This window comes from Urtica dioica, chromosome 7 (assembly GCF_054948205.1).
Source record: "Urtica dioica subsp. dioica isolate 48M chromosome 7, U.dioica_male_clone48M_v1_H2, whole genome shotgun sequence".
Lineage (NCBI taxonomy): Eukaryota > Viridiplantae > Streptophyta > Magnoliopsida > Rosales > Urticaceae > Urtica > Urtica dioica.
Window position 1 is genome coordinate 36,592,590 of NC_142762.1, and position 23,933 is coordinate 36,616,522.

The 23,933-nt window shown below is 37.5% G+C and overlaps 2 protein-coding genes across 2 annotated transcripts; one reads left to right on the forward strand and one right to left on the reverse strand.

Moving 5' to 3' along the window:
* Nucleotides 1-14,206: 14,206 nt before the first annotated feature.
* On the forward strand, nt 14,207-14,806 carry LOC149391192 (uncharacterized). Its single transcript, XM_089619954.1, has one exon. It carries the CDS (start codon nt 14,207-14,209, stop codon nt 14,804-14,806), a length of 600 nt encoding a protein of 199 aa, XP_089476080.1.
* A 2,998-nt stretch (nt 14,807-17,804) lies between these two features.
* Nucleotides 17,805-22,827, reverse strand: ETR1 (Signal transduction histidine kinase, hybrid-type, ethylene sensor). Its single transcript, XM_089621232.1, has 7 exons — nt 22,613-22,827; nt 21,170-22,180; nt 20,435-20,803; nt 20,058-20,324; nt 19,843-19,970; nt 19,435-19,623; nt 17,805-18,783 (listed from the first exon to the last, which is right to left on the reverse strand). The coding sequence occupies exons 2-7, from the start codon at nt 22,070-22,072 to the stop codon at nt 18,441-18,443; spliced, it is 2,199 nt and encodes a 732-aa protein (XP_089477358.1). The 5' UTR covers nt 22,073-22,180; nt 22,613-22,827; the 3' UTR covers nt 17,805-18,440.
* Nucleotides 22,828-23,933: the final 1,106 nt, after the last annotated feature.

Below are 23,933 nucleotides of genomic sequence, written 5' to 3' on the forward strand. Positions count from 1 at the left end.
GCTTCTTTTCTTTCCAGTTGAAGAATTTGGTTTTGAAAATTCAAACCTTACTCCTCTTTATCCTAATGAGATGAATGAAGTATATATAATCTTGACATCGTATCATTGTTAATCAATAATCAGGTGATCATGCGTGCTTCTTTATTCTAGTACATTTATTGTTTCTTTAATATTTAGAAAGAATAATTATTGCGTGTAAAATTTATATCATTTCAATTGACAGTACACACGGTACAGTACAATGACAATTTTATTTTACTCGCTCCTATAGTGCTTTAATTCTTTGTCGTGATGTGGTTTCAAGATATACGTTCGTAAATGACTTCCTTCCAAATTTATTTAATAAAACTTCAGATATAATTAAAACCAGCGGATTGATATTACAGGTACAATATAAATTATGCAAGAAAAATTACACGGATTAACCAGTTGAAATTGTAAATTAATCAACGTTTTATGTATTTTTTAAAATAACCAAATTGAGTGAGGTGGCAATTTGGGCATATTTATTATACCTAATTTAACCTTCAATTATTATAAATTTTGAAATAAAAAAATTGCATTTAATTTCATGATTCTCAATTTAAACATGTTTGACTTTTTCTTTTACAATAATATTTTGGGAAGTTCGTGTAGGAGAATATTACTGATTTTCTTGTATTTATTTCTTTTTGTTTGCCAATGAGAATCCATATTATTTTCAGCCCAATCAAAGTCTTAAATACATAGCTTTCCTTCTTTAAGTTTACAGTTGCTAAATTTTTTTTATTTCCACTTAAAACTATCATTTCTTACGAACCAATGTCATTAAGACTATTTAATTAACATCTCTCTCTCTCTCTCTCTCTCTCTCTCTCTCTCTGTGTACGATCTCACCCTCTAGTTTGTCTAGTTTGTAATTCCAGCGTTTGAGATTGGCTAATCCGTGCAATTTTTTTTTTTTTTTAATTCTTGAAATCTCTGAGAGAACGGAGATTTTTTTTGCACGCACGGCGAAACCCTGCTAAAAAAATACAAGAAATTAAAAGGAAGATCATAGAAATACAAGCAAGAGAAGCCACAAAAATAGGTATGAAATTACATATCCAAGATTGTGGTTATATAGCAAGTTTGAAAATGGGTTAGTGGTTTCTCTGGGTATAAACTCACAAATATAAGAGTTACTGTGATAATATTTATAAGTATATATATTTATAAATCATTAACAGAAAATATTTTGGAATTTTATGTGTTCAGTTTTGATGAATTTTATTAATATGAAATATTATTAATTTTAAAATACAAATCGTCTTCGAAGTTCACCTTGAAATCAGCACTTGACCGAATGCTGTATTTTTTTTTTATTGTTGTACTAATATAAAATAAAATTTATGATAGGAATCAATGGTTAACCGGCGGCATGCACGTAAACAAGCTGAACAAATCACTTTGACAAGCGTTGTAATATATAGTATTACATAAATTAGTAAAATAGCCAACTAAAACGTTTGACATTGCTAATTAGCCAATGTGTGATAAATTTTAGGTAAATAGTCATTTCAGACGTAAATCTTAAGTAAATAGTTAATGTTTGATATATGAAAGTGATTATTTACTTAAAATTTACATCTGAAAATGATTATTTATCTAAGATTTACCAAACGTTGACTATTTAGTTATGTCAAATATGTAAAATTTACTATTTTCTTAATGGACCATAATATTATATTTTACTTATTTAATATATACTTAAATAATAATGAAAAGAGAAGAAAATTAACTCAGGTTTATGCAGATGAGGGATTTCATGATCAAACTGTCTGGTAACAAGTAAGCAGCGAACCAACCAGTATTAATAAATAATAACTACTCAAGCGTACATCTATTTCTTGTACATATGTAGCATGAAAAATTGTGAATTAAAATTCGTCTTTTTTGTTTTACTATTCAAGTCATTCACTGGCCCAAATAACCTCTGCAGGAGTCAACACAAGCAAAGATATTTGTGGTAAGCAATATAAGGATACAGATATTTATATTAAGTAATAGCATGATAATTTAGTTAATACCATAATAATTTTTAATCTGCTGGTAACTTATTGGTTCACCACTCAGGCAATTTACCTGTCCCAACCTTAGATGAAATCAACATGGAAAAACTAAGTGTGGTAAGCAATAATAACAATAAAAATCAGATTGTTTAACATTTTTATTAATAACATACCGAAAATATTCAATATTCTTTGGGACTGAAAAAGCAACCTCATACATCCCCATAATTACACTAAAAATATTATTTTTAAAGTTGTCTATTGATAAGTGTGATTTCTACAGACTTATCATGACCTTTTAAGCTTTGAATCAAAGCAAATTCTTAAGTTTTTATGATATTTTTTTGTAGTTTTACTTTATTTTATATGTCTTTCATGGTCTACAAATATTTTGAAGGTAATGGAGCAATTTCAGAATGATTCAAAAACTTATTGCATAGTTTAGAGAGAAACAAAAAACATGGAGCATGCATGATTTTTAGATTTTTAATTGAATATTTTGGATGATTCGAATAAAAATTTCTCTTAACTTTTCAACGCTTTTTTATTTGCGAAAATCGGATATCAAAGCAAAAACTTACCATCGATTCAAAATTGTTACTCATCAATGCAAAATACACCGCGCTATGCTCAAGCTCAGACCGCACCGCGGTCTCTCATTTTTTTTACATGAATTTTTACCCTTTTGTAACTATTTAGATCAAGAGCCCCGAAAATTACCCTAAAACTTATATACGCCAATTTAGATACCTTAAAACACACTTTTGTTTGGTTTAAAATTTTAGAATAGTGTTTGGTTAGTTTTTAGAATGATTATCTTAATTCTAGAGCTATAGGGGTCGAGGATTTTTGAAAAAATTTAATGTCCATGTTTTTTTTTAGATTTAGTGTAGTATCCGTGTACTTCACTAACTTAGTATTAATTAAATATGTGTTATCAGGTTTTTCTATGTGTGTGCGACCAAGATCCACTTTGACCTCTAGGGAGGTCAAACAATTGTTTTAGACTCTCTCTAAATAAAAGTTTATATCATGTAGAAAAGACCTAAATTTAATATATTTTAAATCTAAATTATGTAGAAAAGACCTAAATTTAATATATTTTAAGCTTAATATATATATTTTTTAGGCTTAAATATATTAAAAAGTCTAAATAAATTTTTTAAAATGCCTATAAAAATAAATTTGCTTTAAACTTCAAAAATAAATCTTAGAGTCGGGCCTGCGTGCAACATGCTTCAAGGATTATGAACGATACTTTATGCAGAAACACACATCTCCACATATAGTGCAATTTAATACCCTATGCACAATTCTATTAGGAATAAACACTACTACAAAATTGATTTTCTGATGCGCAAGACTATCAGATGCGACTAGTCGCATCTAAATAACTTTTAGATGCGACTAGTCGCATCTGATAATCAATCAGAAGCCGAGAAAATTCGCTCAAATTGTCTTTTAATTTTGACAATCCGATGCGACTAGTCGCACCTGAAAGTATGTTGAAACTTTCAGGTGCGACTATGTCGCATCAGATAGTTTTAAATTTTTAGGCGGGCCTCATCTCCCCCTCTTTTATTTCATTAATCTGACGTGGCGAATGAAATTTTTATTTTTTTTTAATTATAATCCGGTGCGACTAGTCGCACATGAAGAATTATCAGGTGCGACTAGTCGCACCTGATGATTAGGGTTTGTTTAAACACCAAGGTCGCGATGCTTTCTTCTCCAGCCGCTCAAACACCATTTTTTCACTCTCCCTCTCTGCTAACTTCCCTTCTCCGACCACCCTCTCCTCCGTCCACGCAGCTCTCCTTCGTCCCTCTCTTCTCGGCCTCTTCCTTCGCCGACCACCACGCCACGTACCCGTACCCGCCTCACAGCCTCGTACACATTCGGCCTCTTCCTTCGCCGACCACCACGCCACGTACCCCGTACCCGGCCACCGGACCTCGTCAGTCACCACTGCCTCTCTCTCACTCGGTATTTCTCTCTCTCACTCCCTCTCTGTCTCGCTCCCTCTCTGCCTCGCTCTCTCTCACTCGGTTTAAACTCACAGCCGTCGTCTCGATCGTGCCTCCGGACCTCGCCGTGCTCTCAGCCCCGGCCCCGCTGCCTCCGAGTCACCATTGCCTCTCTCTCTCACTCGATATTTCTCTCTCTCACTCCTTCTCTGCCTCGCTCCCTCTCTGCCTCGCTCTCTCTCACTCGGTTTAAACTCACAGCCGTCGTCTCGTGCCTTCGGACCTCGCCGTGCGCTCAGCCCCGGCCCCGCTGCCTCCGAGTCCCAGCCACCGAGTCGTTGTCCCCGAGTCCCAGCCTCCGAGCCGCTGTCCCCGAGTCCCCGGCCGGCCGTCCTAGCAGGTTAGTGTATATATTAGTTTTTTTTTATAATCATATATTACTTAGTTAACTAGGTTAGTTAGGTTGATAAATATATATTAGTGTATATATTAGTTAGTTAGGTTAGTGTATATATAATATGTTAGTTAATATGTTAGGTTAGTTAATTAATGTGAAATATGTAAGTTAATAATAATGTGTAACTTAATTAGTATTAATTTGATAATTAATTTAACATGTTTAGTAATTTGGTTAAGTTTAATAATTCTATTAGTTTAGGTTAAAAGTTTAAATTGATTGTAAATTAGTTAGTATTAATATGATAATTTCACATGTTTAATAATGTGATTAGTTTATATTAGGTTAAAATTAAGTTTTAATTGTTTTTTGACATGTTTTGATATATAGTTTGTGACATTTTTAAATTTTTTTCTTTTAATTAATTTAGATTAATTGTACGTAAATTATTACCTAGAAATTGTAATTAGTTTAATAATTACATTTATGTTGCTTAGTTTATAATTAGTTAATTAATTTGTGATAAGTTTGTGTAGTTGATTTAACATGTAATGAAATTGTAATTTAAATAAGAAAAATAGTTTTGTGACATGCGTTGATAGTTTGTGACATGTTTTGATAGTTTGTGATATTTTGTTTATTTCGATTTTTCATTTATAAATGTTGCGATCGAACCACGGAGGTTCGGTTTAGGGCTGAGCTAATTTATAGGATAGTTCTGGATGGGTTGTGTATGTTTTTAAATAATTTTGCAGGTTTTTGGTTTGTCAGTATAATAGGGGAAACTCTGCCGAAATTTCGGTAGAGTTTCGAATTAATTAGTTTAAAAACTCCCAACTTATTCAATCCGAGCTCAAAATAACGTAGAATTCATAATCTCTCTTTCATTTTGTTCTCCGTCGTCCTTTATCAATAACTCTTCCAAACTTTCATTTATCGCTCTCATTCAGCGAAATGTCCAATCCAAGTAGAGATTGGATCACGGAGAATAATCGGGTGACATTGCAGTACAAAACCGGTGTTAACGAGTTTATTCGCGCTGCAAGAAGATTCCATAACGAAAATGGCAAATATCGGTGTCCTTGCAAACCTTGCAACAACGTGAGATGGCACGACATCGGGGTTGTCAGGAATCATTTGCTGAACAAGGGGTTTACCCCAGGCTACACAAAATGGTATCATCACGGCGAGCTCGAGCGTGTCGTCCTTCCTCATGAAGAAGATTCCATCGGAGGAACAGATCAGAGAGGAATAGGAGGATTGCACGGTGCTTTGGAGGATATCAGGGATCACGAGGATTTCGACGATGCTACGGAGCCGACCCAGAGCGAGGTGCGTGCAGAGGAGCAAGTGGAAGACCTCTTCGCCGAGTTGGAAGCAGAATTGTACCCTGGATGCAAAGAGTTTTCTTCTTTGTCGTTCTTGGTTTTGTTGATACACCTCAAAGTCACGAACCATTGGACGAACAAGTCGTTTACAGAACTCTTGCAGCTCTTGAAGAAGTCTCATCCAGCTGGTAATCGAATTTCGGAGAAGCATTACGAGGCAAAGGCGAAGCTGAAGCGTTTTGGCATGGGATACGAGATGATCGATGCGTGTATTAACGATTGTGTCCTATTTCGAAAAGATCTCGCGGAAGTCGACGTGTACCCAGTATGCAACGAGAGCAGATGGAAGCCAACTGGGAAAATGATACCGCAAAAGATTTTGCGATATTTTCCCCTGAAAGATCGATTGAAGCGGTTGTACGCGTCTCGACACACGTCGCTTCTGATGCAGTGGCACGAAAGAGATCGCGTCAGGGAAGTTGGTGTTCTACGACATCCTGCGGATGGTACGACGTGGAAAAACCTGGACGAGAGATACCCAGGCTTTGCTGCAGAGCCTCGAAACGTGCGGCTTGGACTAGCTGCGGATGGATTCAATCCGTTCGGAGAAATGAGTTTATCGTACAGCATGTGGCATGTGGTACTAACTGCGTACAACTTGCCGCCTTGGTTATGCATGAAGAAAGAGTACTTGATGCTGACGCTTTTGATCCCGGGGCCTCACTCACCAGGAAAGGACATGGACGTGTTCTTGCAGCCAATTGTCGAAGAGCTGAAAGAACTGTGGGAGACTGGATTCCGCGTTCGAGATGGCGCCAACGATGAAGTGTTTCGATTGCGTGCCACGCTACTTTGGACGATTAACGATTTTCCAGCTCGATCCTATTTATCGGGATGGAGTGGCCAAGGGTATCTCGCTTGCCCGACGTGCAACCTTGACACGCCGTCTTTGAAAGTCAGAAACAGGATCGTCTACTACGACCATCGTCGATTCTTGCGTATGCGTCACCGATTGAGAAAAAGCACCGATCACTACAAGGATCGCCACGAGAAACGCAGTAAACCCGAGAAGTTGACTCCGCAAGACATACTCGCTCAGTTGGCTAGTGTCTCTTGCACGACAACTGGCAAACATGCTGGCTCCGTGGGCAGAAAACGAAAGCGAGCCGAGTGCGAACTAAATTGGGCCAAGAAAAGCATCTTTTACGAGTTGCCGTACTGGTCAGATTTGGAGTTGAAGCATAACATGGACTTCATGCACATAGAGAAGAACTGCAGAGTAGGGAAGATGGGACTTTGGCCTCGGCGTTAAACACGTGGGAGAAAAAACATCAAGATGATCAAGGCAATTGGACGACAGCTTGGGCTCAACAAGCATTTGTAAGTTACTTGTGTTTAATTACTTAATAATCAAGTTTCAATAATCTTAATAATTTTTTTAACATATGTTTGAAGGCGCGAATTATGACTCAAGTCGAGGATATGCAGCGACAAACAGCGGAGTCAGGCCAAACGTTTGACATAGACCAGGCGGAGCAGTACGCGATGGATACTGTTCTCGGGCAACGTCGAGATTGGTATGTCGGGATAGGTCCCTCGATCCCGAGATCCTCGTATCTCTTAGCTCAGGCTCAGGACGACATCTCGTCCTCAGGTTCTTCATCGAGGCACGTTCCAGATCCAGTGGTTAGCGAGCTACAAGCAGCGTTGGCCGCACAACAGGCTGCAATGGAAGAGATGAGGTGTGAGCAACGAGCTGAGATGGAGACGTTTCAGCGACAGTTCTTTGCCTACACACAGCAGCATCCGTCTCCCATGCAGACATCCCCCGCGACGCTGCACCCTGGGACGACGCCGCCATCAGCTTCAATTCCGAATGTTCAGACGCCGACATCCGCTTCAATGCCGAATGTTCAGACGCCGCCATCCGCTTCAATGCCAAATGCTGATCAGACGCCAGGTTCGGTAGAATTTCAGCGACATCGTTCGAGCGCCAGCGCACCAGGCCGCCAAGGTGCACGAGGAAGATCTGGCGGAAGAGGAGGCCGTGCATTCCAGAATTGGAAGACTTCGAGTGAAAAAAGGAAACAAACAAAATAGATTGTAATTTTTTTAATTTATTGAACGTAAATTATCAAATTTTATGAATTTAATATTAGAATTTCTATTAAATTATTTATATAATTATTCTAATTAATATGATTCAAATTATTTATTTAATTATTCTAATTGATATTATTCAAATTATTTATTTAATTTAACAAAAAAATTATTTAATTAATTTTGAAATAATTTTTTAAATTATAATTTTTAAATAATTAATAGGCTGATTCTATTAGAATCAGCATTTAAAAAAAAAAAACTTCAGACAATCAGATGCGACTTGTCGCATCTGATACCTTCGTGGGAAAAATATCAGATGCTACTAGTCGCATCTGATTGTACTGTAACCCGCCAAATATTTCGCGGGGAATTACTATCAGATGCCACTAGTCGCATCTGATACATTTCGCGCGAAGGTATCAGATGCGACTAGTCGCATCTGATACTTTTAAATAACTTATTTTGGAGGATATTTATGTGCGACGTTTGGTGCGAGAAGTCGCACCTAAAATGTCGCACCTGATAGTAATGACTTTCAGGTGCGACTTGAATCATCAGGTGCGCACTTTCAGATGCGACTTTGTCGCATCTAAAGTCGCACCTGATGATACTTTCAGGTGCGACATTGGTGCTTTCAGGTGCGACTTTTGTCGCACCTGATGCTATTAATTGTACTACTGAAAGTATGTTAGATGTTCGTAATAATCTTGTTTTTTTTTCCTATGTTATGCCCTTATAAAAAATTGACAAAATGTCGCATCTAAAGTCGCACATGATGATACTTTCAGGTGCGACATTGGTGCTTTCAGGTGCGACTTTTGTCGCACCTGATGCTATTAATTGTACTAGTGAAAGTATGTTAGATGTTCGTAATAATCTTGTTTTTTTTCCTATGTTATGCCCTTATAAAAAATTGACAAAATTTACACGAATGGAAAATTGTCAAATTATTCTGACTAGGAATGGTTACAGTCTTAAATACAAAATAATAAATAGGAATTGATTTCATAATTAATAAAATGACCCGCTACTTATATAATTCTCATGCACACGTAATGGTTGCCACTCGCGAGTCAGAACAAATTGCCATCCTAGCTGTAGACATGACCATTTTGTCATTGCTTGCTATTATTTTATTTTTAAGGAACTATTTTTCTTATATCATGCATATGTATAGATAGATAACATTGTATATATCTTTACAGCTAGGTAGCTATATATATAACAATATCGGCACCGACACATGGCTATCCTTAAGTATCACATGCTTCATAAGGATTTGCCCATCTCCTGCTGTCCCACCTTTTACTAGGCAATTAATTGCATAGAAGAACAAAATAAAAGATTATATATATACGGAAAATGATACTTAAAAAAATAAGGTTTTAAAGATAATGAATTCAGATAATTTTCAAAATTCAAAATAATAATTTTTTTTTTTTTATGATTTTTAGACATTTATTTTCGATAATTTTCTACTTTAGAAATTATTGGCGAATTCGACCCGATTTTGCATACTTCGAAAAGCTTGAAAGTTGATCCTTCAAGTTTAGATGAAATAAAGAAGGTCTAATTCATAATAAGAAATACAAGAGTAACAATAAAAGAAAGAATTATATTTATAAAATTAAATAAAGTAAGACGTTATTCAGTTATCAAAAGTTGATATCATAGATAGTTTATATATATATATATATATATATATATATATATATATATATATATATGTACAAAATTTATAAAATAATTTCTTACCAACAAACTGTTTAATCAACTTAAAATATGGGCTTTACTCTTTGATACTTAACGTATTTTTTATTTAGCTATCTGCATTTTTATTTTAGATAATATTAGTACTTATAAATAAATAAAAATTATATTTCAGTGAAAAATGTACATTCGAACATATAATAACTATATATTTTGTTTGTAAAATTGTTTCGATGAAACTTCTTAAATGGATAGATCTCAAGAGAAAAATGTGCTACGTTCATCTCAATCAAAATTGGTTTATGCTTCGACGATGATCCACAAACTCTGTTTATACCAGATGGAATTCCAAATGAGTATTTTAACAATATTACTAAGCAAATATTTAAGTAAAGACAAAAACAAATCCAAGTTAAAATTAATAAATAAAGTGTAGTTTATGACATTAAAATACACATATAAAAATTATGAGCTTGAAACTTTGCCGTTTTCGTTGATATTAATGAATATTGTTAAGAGGAAATATAGAAATGGTAAATTTAAGGAGGCGAACGTCAAATAAGAGGCTGTCAAAAAGTTTTATTTTAACCTTTGAAGCATCTTATGGTAATTATTATTAAGATTGTTGAGCGTGATTTTCGATTTTCATAATTCAATTACGACCTGATAATGGTGCATATATGATATATCATAGAAATAGAATTATCAATCGAATACCCAATTAATGTCCTTTCTTACCTTGAAGAATCTTTAGTAATGATTATGATCACTTATTTTTTCTGTACATGAGAATGAGTCAGAATATGAAGAAAAAGAAGAAGAAGAAGTAGGTTACTCTGATCTCTATTTTTTGCTTCATCTTTTTTTAAGTAAATTATATTCTCACTCAACAACCATATACAGAAATCAAAATTAATTGAATAGGGACCCATATGGGGATACAGATGTTTGTCAGCTGGTAATAACAACCAGATAAGAGACATCGATTTGACCCTCTCTCGGACAAATTAAGAGCGTAGATAGTCAAGTGTGAGGGTACAATTATATATATTTTGATTGTCCATAAATTTAATAATTTAGCACAGAGAAAGGAAAGGTAAGATGCAACAATCTTCCACCTAATTATTCATAACAAAGGTAACGTACAAGTGTTTTTAATTTGGCTCAAAATCAGTTAAATTGATAAAAGTATATTTACTTACTCTTACCGTATTTTCGTACGCCATTTTTATGAATTATCTAGAGTATATTCTACACACGCAATATATCATCGCATATATGCCTTTGAAGAAAACAAACAAACAAAATAAACTCTGCAATCTCTAAGAAAACATATAGCACTTTACGCTATCGTCTTTTGCATTTTGACCTTTTAACTTTCGTTTGTAAAAATTAAATTTTTTTTTTATTATGAAAAAACTTTGTAACTTATCTTGTGTTGTTATCACTGCAACGATCTCTATATCCAATTCTCTTTTCCAAAATAGATACAAAACGACTCCACTGCCCTGGATATGGACTATTCAAAAGATCCCACTATCATCTTATTTCCAATATAGCTATATTCCAAGCATAAGAAACTCATATATCTTGAAAAAGGTTTCTATTGCAAGTGTGTTGGGCAATAATAACACTAATGAATAGTGGGAGTTAGATGATGAAACACGTCTCCCGATTCTGCCGATATCGTCGATGTGCTAATCGTGCTAGTCCTTTTCCACATTCAAATTTATAATATAGTGCGTTGGATTTTAATTTTGTCTTTTTTTCTTGAATTAATGACAATTACACAACACCATGTTCTAACTTCTATGTATGTCTAATAAACTTGTGACGTAAATTTGTGTTTTTTTGTTGGTATACTTCCTTTCAAATTACGTGGATGATCAATGACTGAGCACATATAAATGTGCGATGTATAAGATATAGCACTTTCAGTGTTCGAATTCGTGTCTGTCCAACGTGGAAGTACGATTATGACATGGTGGTCAACCAACTATAAATGATCACGTTGAAATATGAAAGGTATTGATTTTGGTGGTGATCAGGGAAATACAAATCCTGTGTTATTTGTTTATTTGTTATTTTGTGCAATGATTTTATATCATAAATAATGAATAATCACACGCGTCAGCATCATATATAAATAATAAAATACCAATTGCTGTAGAGTTGATAGTGTTGAAAAAAATGTCAGAACAATTATCCCTCATTAGTTCGGTGGAGATCTAACGGAGATTTTAAAGTTAATTTAGGTTAACTATTAAAATAAGTTGAATACCATAAAATCTAGGCTAATTTATTCAGAACAAGCGTGTATCTATGGACTATATAATAATGAGAGAGAGAGAGAGAGAGAGAGAGAGAGAGAGAGAATTGAGAAGCCAACAAGCGTTGCCGTCTAACGAAACCCGTAACGACTTTTGGATGAAAGTTGGATGTGAAACTATTCATCTTATCATAAAACACTATTCATTTTATTTTACTATCGGTTTTTTTCTTTAATTAGTCACATTATGTTTTCATATTATTTTTTTCTCACATAGTATTGTGATTGCCACAAGAAAATACATATATTATCTACTTCATTCTACCTTACACACAAATGATTACTCATCTTTTTTTTCTTTCTCTCTAGCTCCTTGCATTCTTCATTCTCAATTCTCAAATTAACTTATATTCTCTTCGTTTGGTTTGATTATTTATCTTTCTCTCAATTCTCGTCTTCGTCGGCTTTTCACGATTTTCAAGTATTATCCAACCTCGTTGCATGGTTTAACCCCGTTGCTTGGCATTTTAAAATGTCTTTGTTTCTCTACTTTTGATTTCTATGAATTGGCTAGCTGATATCACGATTTTTGTATGTCTTCCGGCCCTCTTGTAGTTATAAGAAGATGAATCAATTAAATGTTGATAAGAGTGATGATGATAGGTGAAATCAATGATGAATGGTTGGTCGTGGATTCATTATACTCACGATTCGATTGTTTATTTATAATTGTCGACTATGTGTATGTATAGAAGTTATATTGATAATCGTTATACTCATGTTAAACGCTCGATTGACTAGTCTTTTTCAAGGTTCGACATCCCGGGGGTTCCGGTCGGGATCCCCTGAACCGGAGGAGACCGGGACGGGACTTGCAGAAATCGGTCCCGTGAACCAAACCCGGTCGAATCCCGGTCGAACCGGACCGGATCCCCCGGACCGGGTCCCGTTTTGGGTATAAAAAGAATTGTTCCTAAAATCGTGAAACCCTATTCTCCCGAGGAACAAATTTGCGCGTCCCGTCCCCACCGGGTCCCGTCGAATCGCTGGCTCGTTTGCTCAAATCCCGGCCAAATCCCGCGAAATCCTTCACTTCTGGTCTTCGTCCCGCCGGATCCCGTCTAGTCGAAGCCGAATTTGTCTAGATCCCGGGGAACCCGAGAGGTATCATCCGAGTTCTTCAATTTTTGGGATTTTTTTTTCAATTTTTAGTTATGAATTGATGATTATTGTGATGATATTGTTGAATTTTAATTAATTTCGAGATTAGTTGATTATTGTCATGATGAATTCAATTTGAAATAAAAGTGTTGATTACAATTAATTTGATGATTATTGTAATGGTTATGTGGATGATTATTGTGATGGTTATTATGTTGATTTTTGTCACATGAATTGATGATTATTGTAGAATTTTAATTAATTTCGGGATTATTTGATTATTGTGATGGTTATGTTGATGGTTGTTAATTGTCATATGAATTGATGATTATTGTAGAATTTTAATTAATTCCGAGATTATTTGATTATTGTGATGGTGATGTTGATTGTTGTTAATTGTCATATGAATTGATGATTATTGTAGAATTTTAATTAATTCCGAGATTAAAATGTTGAATTGAAATGATTATTATTACGAGGTATGTCGTCCGACCCGACATACAAGTATTGCGACCCCATCGAAGGACGAGCACGTGATACAAATGCAAGTTTTGCGGGCACATCATTGGAGGTGGTGGAATCACACATGTGAAGAACCACTTGGCGAACGTGGACAAGTCAAGAAGCGTTAAGTTTTGCGACAAAGTTCCTCCTGAACTAAAATTGGAAATGCAAAATTTACTCCACGGGAACTTACAAAAGAAAAAGCAACGTCAGAGTTTGGGTGAGTCGATACGAGCAGACCTCCGAAAAAGTCTAGGGGGGAGTCGAGACTCTGACGAAGATGTAGACGAAGAGCAGGAACTTCGTCGCGTGATGAAGAGGTCACGAGAGGCACAAGCTGCCGAACAATGGCGGAAAGAACGTGAAGGTCCCGGTGGATCCTCCGGAACTCCTCCAACGACCGCACTGTCATTGTACCGGAGCGATAGTGCGCGACAAAGGAGGGTTGATGAAGCGCAACCCGGCATCAAGAAGAGGTTGGCCAAAGCCATCGGCCGATTTTTCATTCACTCGTAAGTTGCCACAAACAAGACACTTGACCATCACTTCCTGAACATGATTCATGTTTCCAGTGAAGTCGGTAAGTAAAAACTTTTTATATCGATTTTACAAATATAAATTGCAATCTTTTGTATTTGACTTAGATATATTGATCTTATTTACCTGTAGGACCTAATGTCCAGGTGCCCAGCCCGAAAGACATTCACGGGTGAATACTCGACGAAGAGGTACGAGACATGCAAGCGTATGTCGAAGAACAAAAGGTCAAGTGGAAGACGTACGGATGCACTATCATGGTCGATGGATGGACGGGACCCACGAGATTAAGCACAATAAACATTATGGTTTATTGTGGTGGGTCCGCCGTCTTCCTGAAGTCAATTGACGCGTCCGACAAGATCAAGAGTGCGGAGTACCTATTCGGGATACTCTCCGAGGTGATTGATCAAGTAGGACCAGAGAACGTTGTACAGGTCGTCACCGATAACGGGTCCGACTACAAGTCTGCGGGGAAGAAGCTGATGAGGAAGTACAACTTGTACTGGACTCATTGCGTCACACATTGCCTAGACCTTATGTTCGAAGATATTGGGAAGAGGCCAAGTATCGACAATGTGGTGAAAGCCGCTCAACAGACGACCAAATTCATCTACAACCATGGCTCCGTTTTGTCCAAGCTACGAGAGACTAGTACGGGTGAAATTGTGAGGCCCGATGCGACAAGATTCGCGACCAACTACTTGGCTCTCAGAAGTCTCCGAGCCAAAATATCACCTCTCAGGAACCTCTTCACGTCTCAATGGTGGGATGATTTGAACTTGTTGTCCTCACGATAAGGGAAATGGGTTGCCGAAAACGTTTTACAAGCTTGTTTTTGGCAAGGTGTCGACGACGTGTACGCTATATTCGAGCCCATGTACACGTGTTTACGACTAGTGGACTCAGAGGTGCATCCCACCATGGGGTTGTTGTACTATGTTTTCACTGAGATGCGAAAGCGGTTGGAGTCACTTCATGGTCGTCATTGGGTCGTAGACATCATCGACAATAGGTGGAACAACCAATTAGGCCACCCGTTACATGAAGCAGGTAGTCTATTTTTTTAAATTATAATAAGTCAATTATGATCCTAGCATTATTTTAAATTATGTGCAGCTTTTTTCCTTAATCCAAACTTGCAGTATAACAAGGAAATCCATAAGGAGAGTACTCATATGGCCTCGGTGACCAAAGTGTTCAACGCTCTACACCCCGACGAAGATTCATCGATGTTGGCAAGTGAGTTATTGTCATTTCGAGACATGCGAGGTGACTTCGCCCAGAAAAGTGCAATGACTACGAGGGGCACCGTGAATGCAGGTACAATCTCATGAAAATGTTATTAAAGTTTTTTGTTCACTTTTTAAGTCTTAACTACATTCGTATTGAGTGCAGCTACGTGGTGGAAACTATATGGGAATCATACACCTACGCTGCAGAAGCTGGCAAGACGAATCCTATCGCAAACGGCGTCCTCATTTGCTTGTGAGAGGAACTGGAATACGTTTGCTTTGATTCACACGAAGCAAAGGAACCGTTTGGCGCACTCAACGCTCGACAAGCTTGTCTTTGCAAGCTACAACATGAAGTTGAGCTTGAGAGACAAAAGAGCGAGGTATGCGGACGAAATGGAACCTCTCGATCCTCTTGATATCATTGAAAGGGCTTTCGATAGGTCAGGCGCGGATAATGATGGCGACGATGAGCTTTACCGTTGGATCGATCCGGTCCACATGGATGGTGCTGACAACTTGTCCGATCCTTTGGCGGAATCTCATGCTCGGACAGAAGGAATAAACGTCGAGCAAGTTTTGAGTGAAGAGGTCGGAGTTGATACCCGTGGTCATGATTTAGGTGGCGACTCGTCACACGGGGGTAGCGGGTCACCATCACACGGGGGCGACGAGTTTCAATACACGGGCGGGGAGCAATCCAGGGCCGGAGGATCTCAATACCAGGGCGGCGGGTCTCAATACCAGGGCGGCAGGTCTCAACACGGAGATGAGCCATTCAATCCGTTCTTTTTTGCTCCAGAAAGTGGAGGAAATCAAGGCGGAAACCAAAGAGGTATGAACGATGCGATCTCAATGTCGGGTAGTAATGAAATAGATACATTGACTTCAGAATTTGGAGGGTTCTCTATTACACCCGACGGCTCGGAGATTGGTTATCCACAGTTCCCGGCGTCATACGACCGTTACGAGAATCAGTCTTACTCATCCTACACTTATGTCCCCGTCCCCGTCCCTGTCCCCGTCCCCGTAATACTCGTGATCGCAGTGGAAGACACACAGGAGTCCTACAATGGGTACGGTCAAACCCCTTTCACACGTTGGGAGGACGGTTATCCTCCGTACTCGCGTCCTATTAGTCTTAGTCAAGAGACCTACGATTATCACTTCCGTACGTGGTTCAACACATATTCTAGTTACATGACGTGGTACCAGTATAACATGATGGTGGATGATCAACCACGTCGTAGATCTAGGCGACGCAGATTTCAACCCCCGAAACACTCCACTTATAATTAGTGTATTTTATCGTACGTGTTGTAATAATTTTATACTCTACTTATGGTATTTTTTGTTTAAGAACTCAATTTATGTTTGGTATGAACCTTTGTTTGAAGTATGAACTATGAAAACTATTTTTATTATTGTAAAATATTTGTCTGAATCCCCATCGGGTTCCTCCATTTTTTGTCGGGTTCCTCCATTTTTTGTCGGGTTCCTCTCCGATAAACAGGTTCCTACCGGTACCGGTTTCCTTTTTTTTTTCCTTAATCCCCCTCGGTTTCCTCTTCGGTAAGCGGTATCCCCCAAAATTGGAGTCCCGGTACAGTAACGGTAACGGTACGGCGATCCTCGGTCTTTTTATTGAATCGCTAGGTTCTCAAATTATTTAGTCATTTGAGTCCTCTACTCACACCAGTCACACTTTACTTTTGACAGTTAAGTACCTAATAGATTTTGTTTTGTTTTATTATATTCAGGTACTTAAATTATATATTGCTGATGTTACAATGACCAAGTAATGAAAGGTGTATTTATCTAATCATGATAAGTGACATTCTACTGTTTTTGGTACGTGTACGAATAGTCTATCGTTAAAGGAAGTCTATTTCATTTATTTTTAATGGAACTCTATCTTCCAAACGATTCCTTGAAGTTGAAAGCACAAATCAATTAATATGTTTTTGATGTCTTTGGTGGCATGGCATCTGTCATCAGGAGCGCAGGTTCGTTGAATAGAATATTTTGACCTCTTCAAACATTCAAAAAAAGTAAATGGTAGTGTTCTAAATTTATTTTTTGTTTTTAAATTTTATTTTCTGATTCTAATTTTAAATTTGAAAAACAGATTTAAAATTACGTTTCAGAATATTTTAAAATATTGTTTGATTATGTTTTACATTCAATTATTGTAGAGTTTAATTTAAAATATAAGAGAGATAAAATAAAAAACACATTTTCATTGTTTTCTAAACAAATTTAAAAAAAAAAGAAACATGATTCTAAATTTATTTTCTAAATACTACAACCAAACATGTTTTCTAAAATTGTTTTCTAAACTTTAGAATTAAAAAACAGAAAACAAATTTGGAATCACAATTCAAACAGCCCCTAATTCTTTGGGAATTATTAAAGAAATTATTTTTTTTTAAATATTATCTTTTACCTGATTAGAAATCTTATGTTTAAACTTTGAAGTTTGAACAACTGTTTATAGATTCGACTCGATAAATAATACTAACTGATAGTCCACTCATGACGAGACTAATCACAGACAAATTGATTTATAACTTGCTTAATTTTTTATTTTAATCATGCTTTGGTACTTTTGTCTTCAAGCAAAATATCTGTCCGTAGAAGAAGTTTTCCACTTTCCAGTAGTGAAATTCCCTCGCCACTTTCTATCAAACAGAAAGGGGCGAACATTCCTGAGATTACCTGGAAAAACTCACTTGAAAACCACTTGAAGGAAATTATTAGTTTCTTTCACCAAAGCAAACAATATCCTTTACCAAAAAAAAAAGTGTGCCTCAGCTAGATATTCATTTGCTGCGTTCAGTTTTTTTTTTTTTTTTTTTTTTTTTTTTTTTTTTTTTGTTCCCTTCTATTCTTGTCCCCTCTCTTCTTCTTATCTAATGGAATGCACATGAAGCTCTATAAAATAAAAATAAAAATAAAATAAAACAACCTGCCTTTTAGGGGTCAAATTATTTGCACGGTTCACCTCATCACTTCTCCCATGGAATCGCTGCAATGCCGTTGTGTGTGCTTATTATGTACACAAGACAGCAAAAATCGCTCTAACATGCTCTCTCATGACCTTCTTCTCTTCCCTATGGGATCTTTTTTCTCTTTTTTACGGATTTGTTCGAGACTTCTAGTTGTGTTCCTAGTAAGACGGGCGGGCAGGTCGGTCTTTTCACTCGTACAAAACCCGATGTTCGAGCAACTCCGCGAGAACGCTCCTCATCTTGTCCACGGAGACGGGCTTGAGAATGACTCCGTCCAGACCGAACCTAGCGCAGCTCTCCTTGGTGGCCTTGTCGGTGTTTCCGGTGAGAGCCACCACGAGCGGCCGATCGTGCCGTTTCCCGAACCGCTCGCGGACTTTTCCGGCGAAATCATAGCCGTCCAAGCCTACGTCCAGAAACACGACTCTGTGATCGAGGGAAGCCATTCGTAAGCACTCGTCACCGGAGCTCACCGCAGTCACGTCGCACCCCAGGTACACCAGAAGCCCCTTTGTCGCCGACCGGCTTACCCTGTGGATCGTCCGAACAGTTTGATTTTTATCATATATAAGAAGAGTACTATAAAAGCAATAAAATTTTGAACTTCAGAATCGGATAAGAAATTCTAATCAGAACTCTCAAACACTTCCTCGAACGACTTAGCAAGTTTTTATAACTATAAAACAAAAACTATAGGAAGCATGAAATGATGGAACTTGACGAACTTCCCATGCAAAGTTAAAGGTCAAAACTGCTCAATTCTTATCCCCCGGTTTATTCTGTAAAATAATTTATTTAGCAACTTGTGATGGATTCTACGCATAATATTTGTCTAGACAAGAAAAATCAAACACTGGATCTTGTCTTGTGGGACACACAAATAATATAAGAGTCAGCTCTGTATCGCACGTAAACCAGAAGAGTTCGTAGTCTATGCCTACCCTAGAGGCCACATGGGAGAAACATTAAAACTAGTAAATACTGATTCACCATATGCATGTCGGTGGATCGAAAGTGAATGGAAACAGTAACTGTCACGATATTCCCTATTATCTCTAGAAGCCCTTTCAGAACAATTCCCCGGGAACCCAAAACGGGGGAAAATGGGATATAAAGAGTAAAGCTAATGGGAATATATTATATATAGATAAAAAGGAAAGGAAAAGTGATGAGAATACTAACCCATTATCATCCATTACGAGAACTTTTAGCCCAGTAAAATTTGTTTGAACGTGATTGGTTTGCATTTTCGGCGCAAAAGATTCATTGGATCGCTCCGGATACCCAAGTTTGACAATGAAGCTTGCTGTACATCCCTTGCCAAGACCTTCGCTTTCAATCCATATGTGTCCATCCATTAGGTTCACAAACCTGATCACATCAAGAAAACGTAAATAAAACACAATCCGGGAATACCTTTCGTTTTTTAGAAATAACATAAAATTAAAACGAACGGAAAAAAAAAAAAAAAAAAAAAAAAAAAGATTCTGCTAATCCAAGAACATCTGTTTGAATAGTAAACTTAAACCCCACAAACAGTTTGAATGCGAACAGTTACTGAAATAACAAATATAATTCTTGGCTCACTACCTTTTACTGATTGCAAGGCCAAGGCCACTACCACCAGAATTTCGAGTCGCTAATGGCTGAGTTTGTGTGAATTTGGTGAATAGCTTCGGAATATCCTGTGGGTTAATTCCCGATCCTGAATCTTTTACCTATAATATGGCAGACGAGAGAACATTAGCCACAAGCCAAATCGAACCTCAAATCTGAAACCAAGAAAACGGTTACTGAATACAAACCTGTACACACAAATAAAAGTGGCCATCGCTTGGTAATGGGATAAACTCGGGAGTTCGATACTCTCTCAATGCATCTGATTTTACAACAAAGGCGGTAACTAAAATAGTGCCCTCTTTCGAGAACTTCACGGCATTACCAGAAACATTCAAAATGGTTTGCATAAGTCGCTTTTCATCTCCAACAGCATATGCCGGCAAATCTGAAGCTATGTTTAACTGAATAACCAATTTTTTGACAGATGCGACGGGCTTAATTAAGTTAATGACCTGCAAAGCACAAAACCAGTTCGATCGTTAAATGACTTGTCGATTCACAATCTTGCAAAGTCACAGCAACCTTATAAAAAATTATAGTATTTTTGGGAGATAAATTCTACCTCTCTAAACACGGAATGAAGGTTAAAAGTTTCTTTGTCAAGTTGAAGGCTGCCATCTTCGAGCCTCGACAGATCTAAAACATCGTTTATAAGCGTAGCCAAAAGATTACTACTCCTCAATATTGTTTCAACCATCAAGCGTTGCTCTGGAGTCAGATCGGTTTCCTGTAGCAACGAAGAGAGTGCAATGATTGCATGCATGGGAGTCCTCATCTCATGGTTCATTACAGCCAAGAAATCATTGCGAGCACGAATAGCGGTTTCTGCTTCGCGCCTCGCGTGATCAAGAGCCACATTTTGCTCAAATAGAAGATCTCTTGCTCTCATTGACTCCTCTAGTATAGCAGCATGGGAAAGAGCAACAGCCACCTGAGTTCAAAGATGAATATAAACTAATTACTCTCAGCAAAACAAATCTATAGAACAAAGAGACACATTTTGATGATTCGATCACAGCCCATTTCTTCATCAGCTTCTATTTCACCAAATATATGCATACGACGCAACAGCTACACTTACGAAGTTCTCTACCAAGGTCTTCGTATGAAATAGCATTAAAGTAAATCTAAATCTGAGAAACGGATACTGATTGATTTTTCTGTGTTACTTGCACACCGAGACTTCTTTGGATCATCAATCAACACATATAGAACTAAGCATTTACTAAAAATAAGAAGCTAAAAACAACTTGGAGATACTTCTTAATGATTAACAAGAGATCGCAAAAACCCATACCTGATCGGCAACGACTTCAACGAGCTCAAGCTCGTGCACGTGCCACTGCCTCGCACTGTTCGAGGGAAGCATCAACACCATCAAGGCGTACCGCTTCGTCGAGAGCTCAGGCCAGTCATTGATCTGGAAGTTCGAGAGATGAAGAAGCGGGACTCTGATAGCGACAACATCCCCGGGGACGGACTTCCCCGCGTGGGGCCTCGGCCTCACCACCGGAGAACTCGACGGAACCTTCATCGCTCGGTTGCTACTAAACACCTGGGTGATCACCGGAAGATGAATCGGCACGGTGTACTCGAACTGGTTCTGCTGCCGGAGCGTGTACGAGAGCTGAAGCTCCAAACCCGTCCGAGTCGGCATCCACAGAGCGCACTCTTCCAAAGCCAAAGTCCTCCCGAGCTCGACGAGGGTCGTCCTCAGAATCGTGTGCCGGTCGAGGGTGCTCCGAATCTCGTGGGTCAGCATTCTGACATGGCGCCCGGTCTCTTCCTGGGTCCGGATAAGACCCATCTCTCTGTCGAGCTCCGCGGCTTTCTTCTTCAGGAAGAGCTCTCGGGTCTTGACGCTCAAAAGGTCGGGGATTATGTGGACGAGCATCAGAGCGGTCGCGCAAGAGACCGCGGCGGTCAGGACTTTTGCGGTGGTCATCACGACCTCGACGGTTCTGGTGTGGAGACCGAAGGTCCATAGGTTGATCAGGTGGGTCGCTCCGCAGAGGACGATGAAGGCGCCGAACTGGACGAGGACCCATCTGTAAGGGAACACCGCAGATTTCTTCACGAAGTAGATGAGCTCCAATGGGATTGAGAAATAGGCGAGGGCAATGAAGAAGTCGGAGATGTATTGGTACTTCATCAACAGTTCGTCCGCCGGCCATTGCGGTTCAATGCAATTGCAGTCCATGATGACTGATTGAGCCACGCCCAGCTCAACCGGTCCTTTTTCTTCTTTCTTCTTTCTTCTTTCTTTTTCTTTTTCACTTCACATTCCTGGTAACCCTAAATACACTTTCTGCGATAAATTCCAGACGCAAACATGTCAAAAACACATATAAACAGCACAACAACAAGAAGAAGAAAAAAATCGCCGATATCCATTTTTGACTTGGGGACAAATTCGAATGTAAAAAAGAGTCCAGATTTTGATCAAACACTACCCAGGAAAAATTACAAAACCCAAGAAGAACAATTTTGACTGAACCATAACGCTTCAAAGCTATGTGTTTTTGTGTGGAAGAGACTAGTCGATCCAAATTTCCAGACCTTTCTTATTTCTTCAACTACTCAAATGGATTTCTCTCATCTAAGATTCGAATTCGAATCCCACACCAATCACCAAAATAATCAAACAGCAAGGGAGAAAAAAAAAAAAAAAAAACAAAAGCAATCAAACAAGTAACGGTAGAGAGAGGTGGAGAGAAAATAAAGAAGTAGAATATTGTACCTCGAATTGCAGTAAAGCCATGGAAACAGAGCTACGATTGGCTATTGTTCTGGTCCTGTTCGGATTTTCTCGGACAAGAAAAGCTCTGCAATGGAAGAAGAAGAAGAAGAAGAAGAAGAAAGAAAGAAAGGGATAGTTGTTAATTGTTGGTAAATGTATTGGTGTTGATGGTCATATGTCAAGTCAAACAAAATGGCAAGTTCTAAAATGTGTCTCAGTTCAATTCACTTCGGACACAATTAAGAAAATACTTTCGAGTTTTTGGGGAGGAGGCCCTCCAACTTTCGGTTAATTCACCCTTTCGCTGGAAAGCGGTGGGTGGGTTTGGGTCCCACGTGCTTCCCCCCTGGGACGAATATACCAGTTGTGGGACCCACTGTTTGCCTTCCCTATTTGCTTGGATTTTCATCGAATCTGTATTATTGCATCAAGAATAACAGAAAAAAATTTATTTTTCAAGCTTTTTCTTTGTTTTTTTTTTCCAGCTTAAGCTTTTTAATAAATATTATTATATAAATATCTATAATAATGTGTTGCGTATTGTGAAAAAAAAAAAAAAAAATTTCCAGAAAAAAAAAGTAAAGCGTCGGCAGCTTTTTAAAAAAATAAAAATATATACCTATATATATTTATCTATTTTTATTATTTCTGGGCAGGCAGGGGCAGTTGTAAATTTAAATCCGTTTTAGAATTTATTGATTTACACATGAAAAAAAAGGAAAAAATTGAATATTAATATCTATATTATTATTATTTTTTATAAATATTATTATTTTCTATTAAATCTTATTTATTAAGAATAAACTACTAGTAATTCACCTATGACAGATGCTACATTGATAAGAACCAGATAACAACAACTCTATTGTTTCGGACGTATCTTTATAGTCTCTCTTATACTATTGCTTTGTTTGGTGTTGCCCTTCTTTTTAAAAAAGATGTTTTTATATTTTACCGTTTGAAAAAATTGAGTTTTCAAAAGCAGAACTCCACTAAAGAGTTGAAACTGAGAATCTCTCGATTCAAATGAAGTTATTTTCTACTCAAGAATTCAACTTAATTGTGATGAGTGGATCCAATGAATATTATCTATGTTTACCCTTCATTAATATCATCAGCTAGTCGGGATTTACAAAATTACTATTTTACCATTCTAGCTGTTATTTCCTCAACTCATTTGTCGCTTGTGAATAAGTTAGAAACAATGTATTGACGAGGAGCTAACAAGTCACATTGATTCATCCAAAAGAGTCATGACTCAATTTGGACACTGGCCAGTTCATTTATTCACATTCCAAGGAACAAAGCATGAGGTGATATA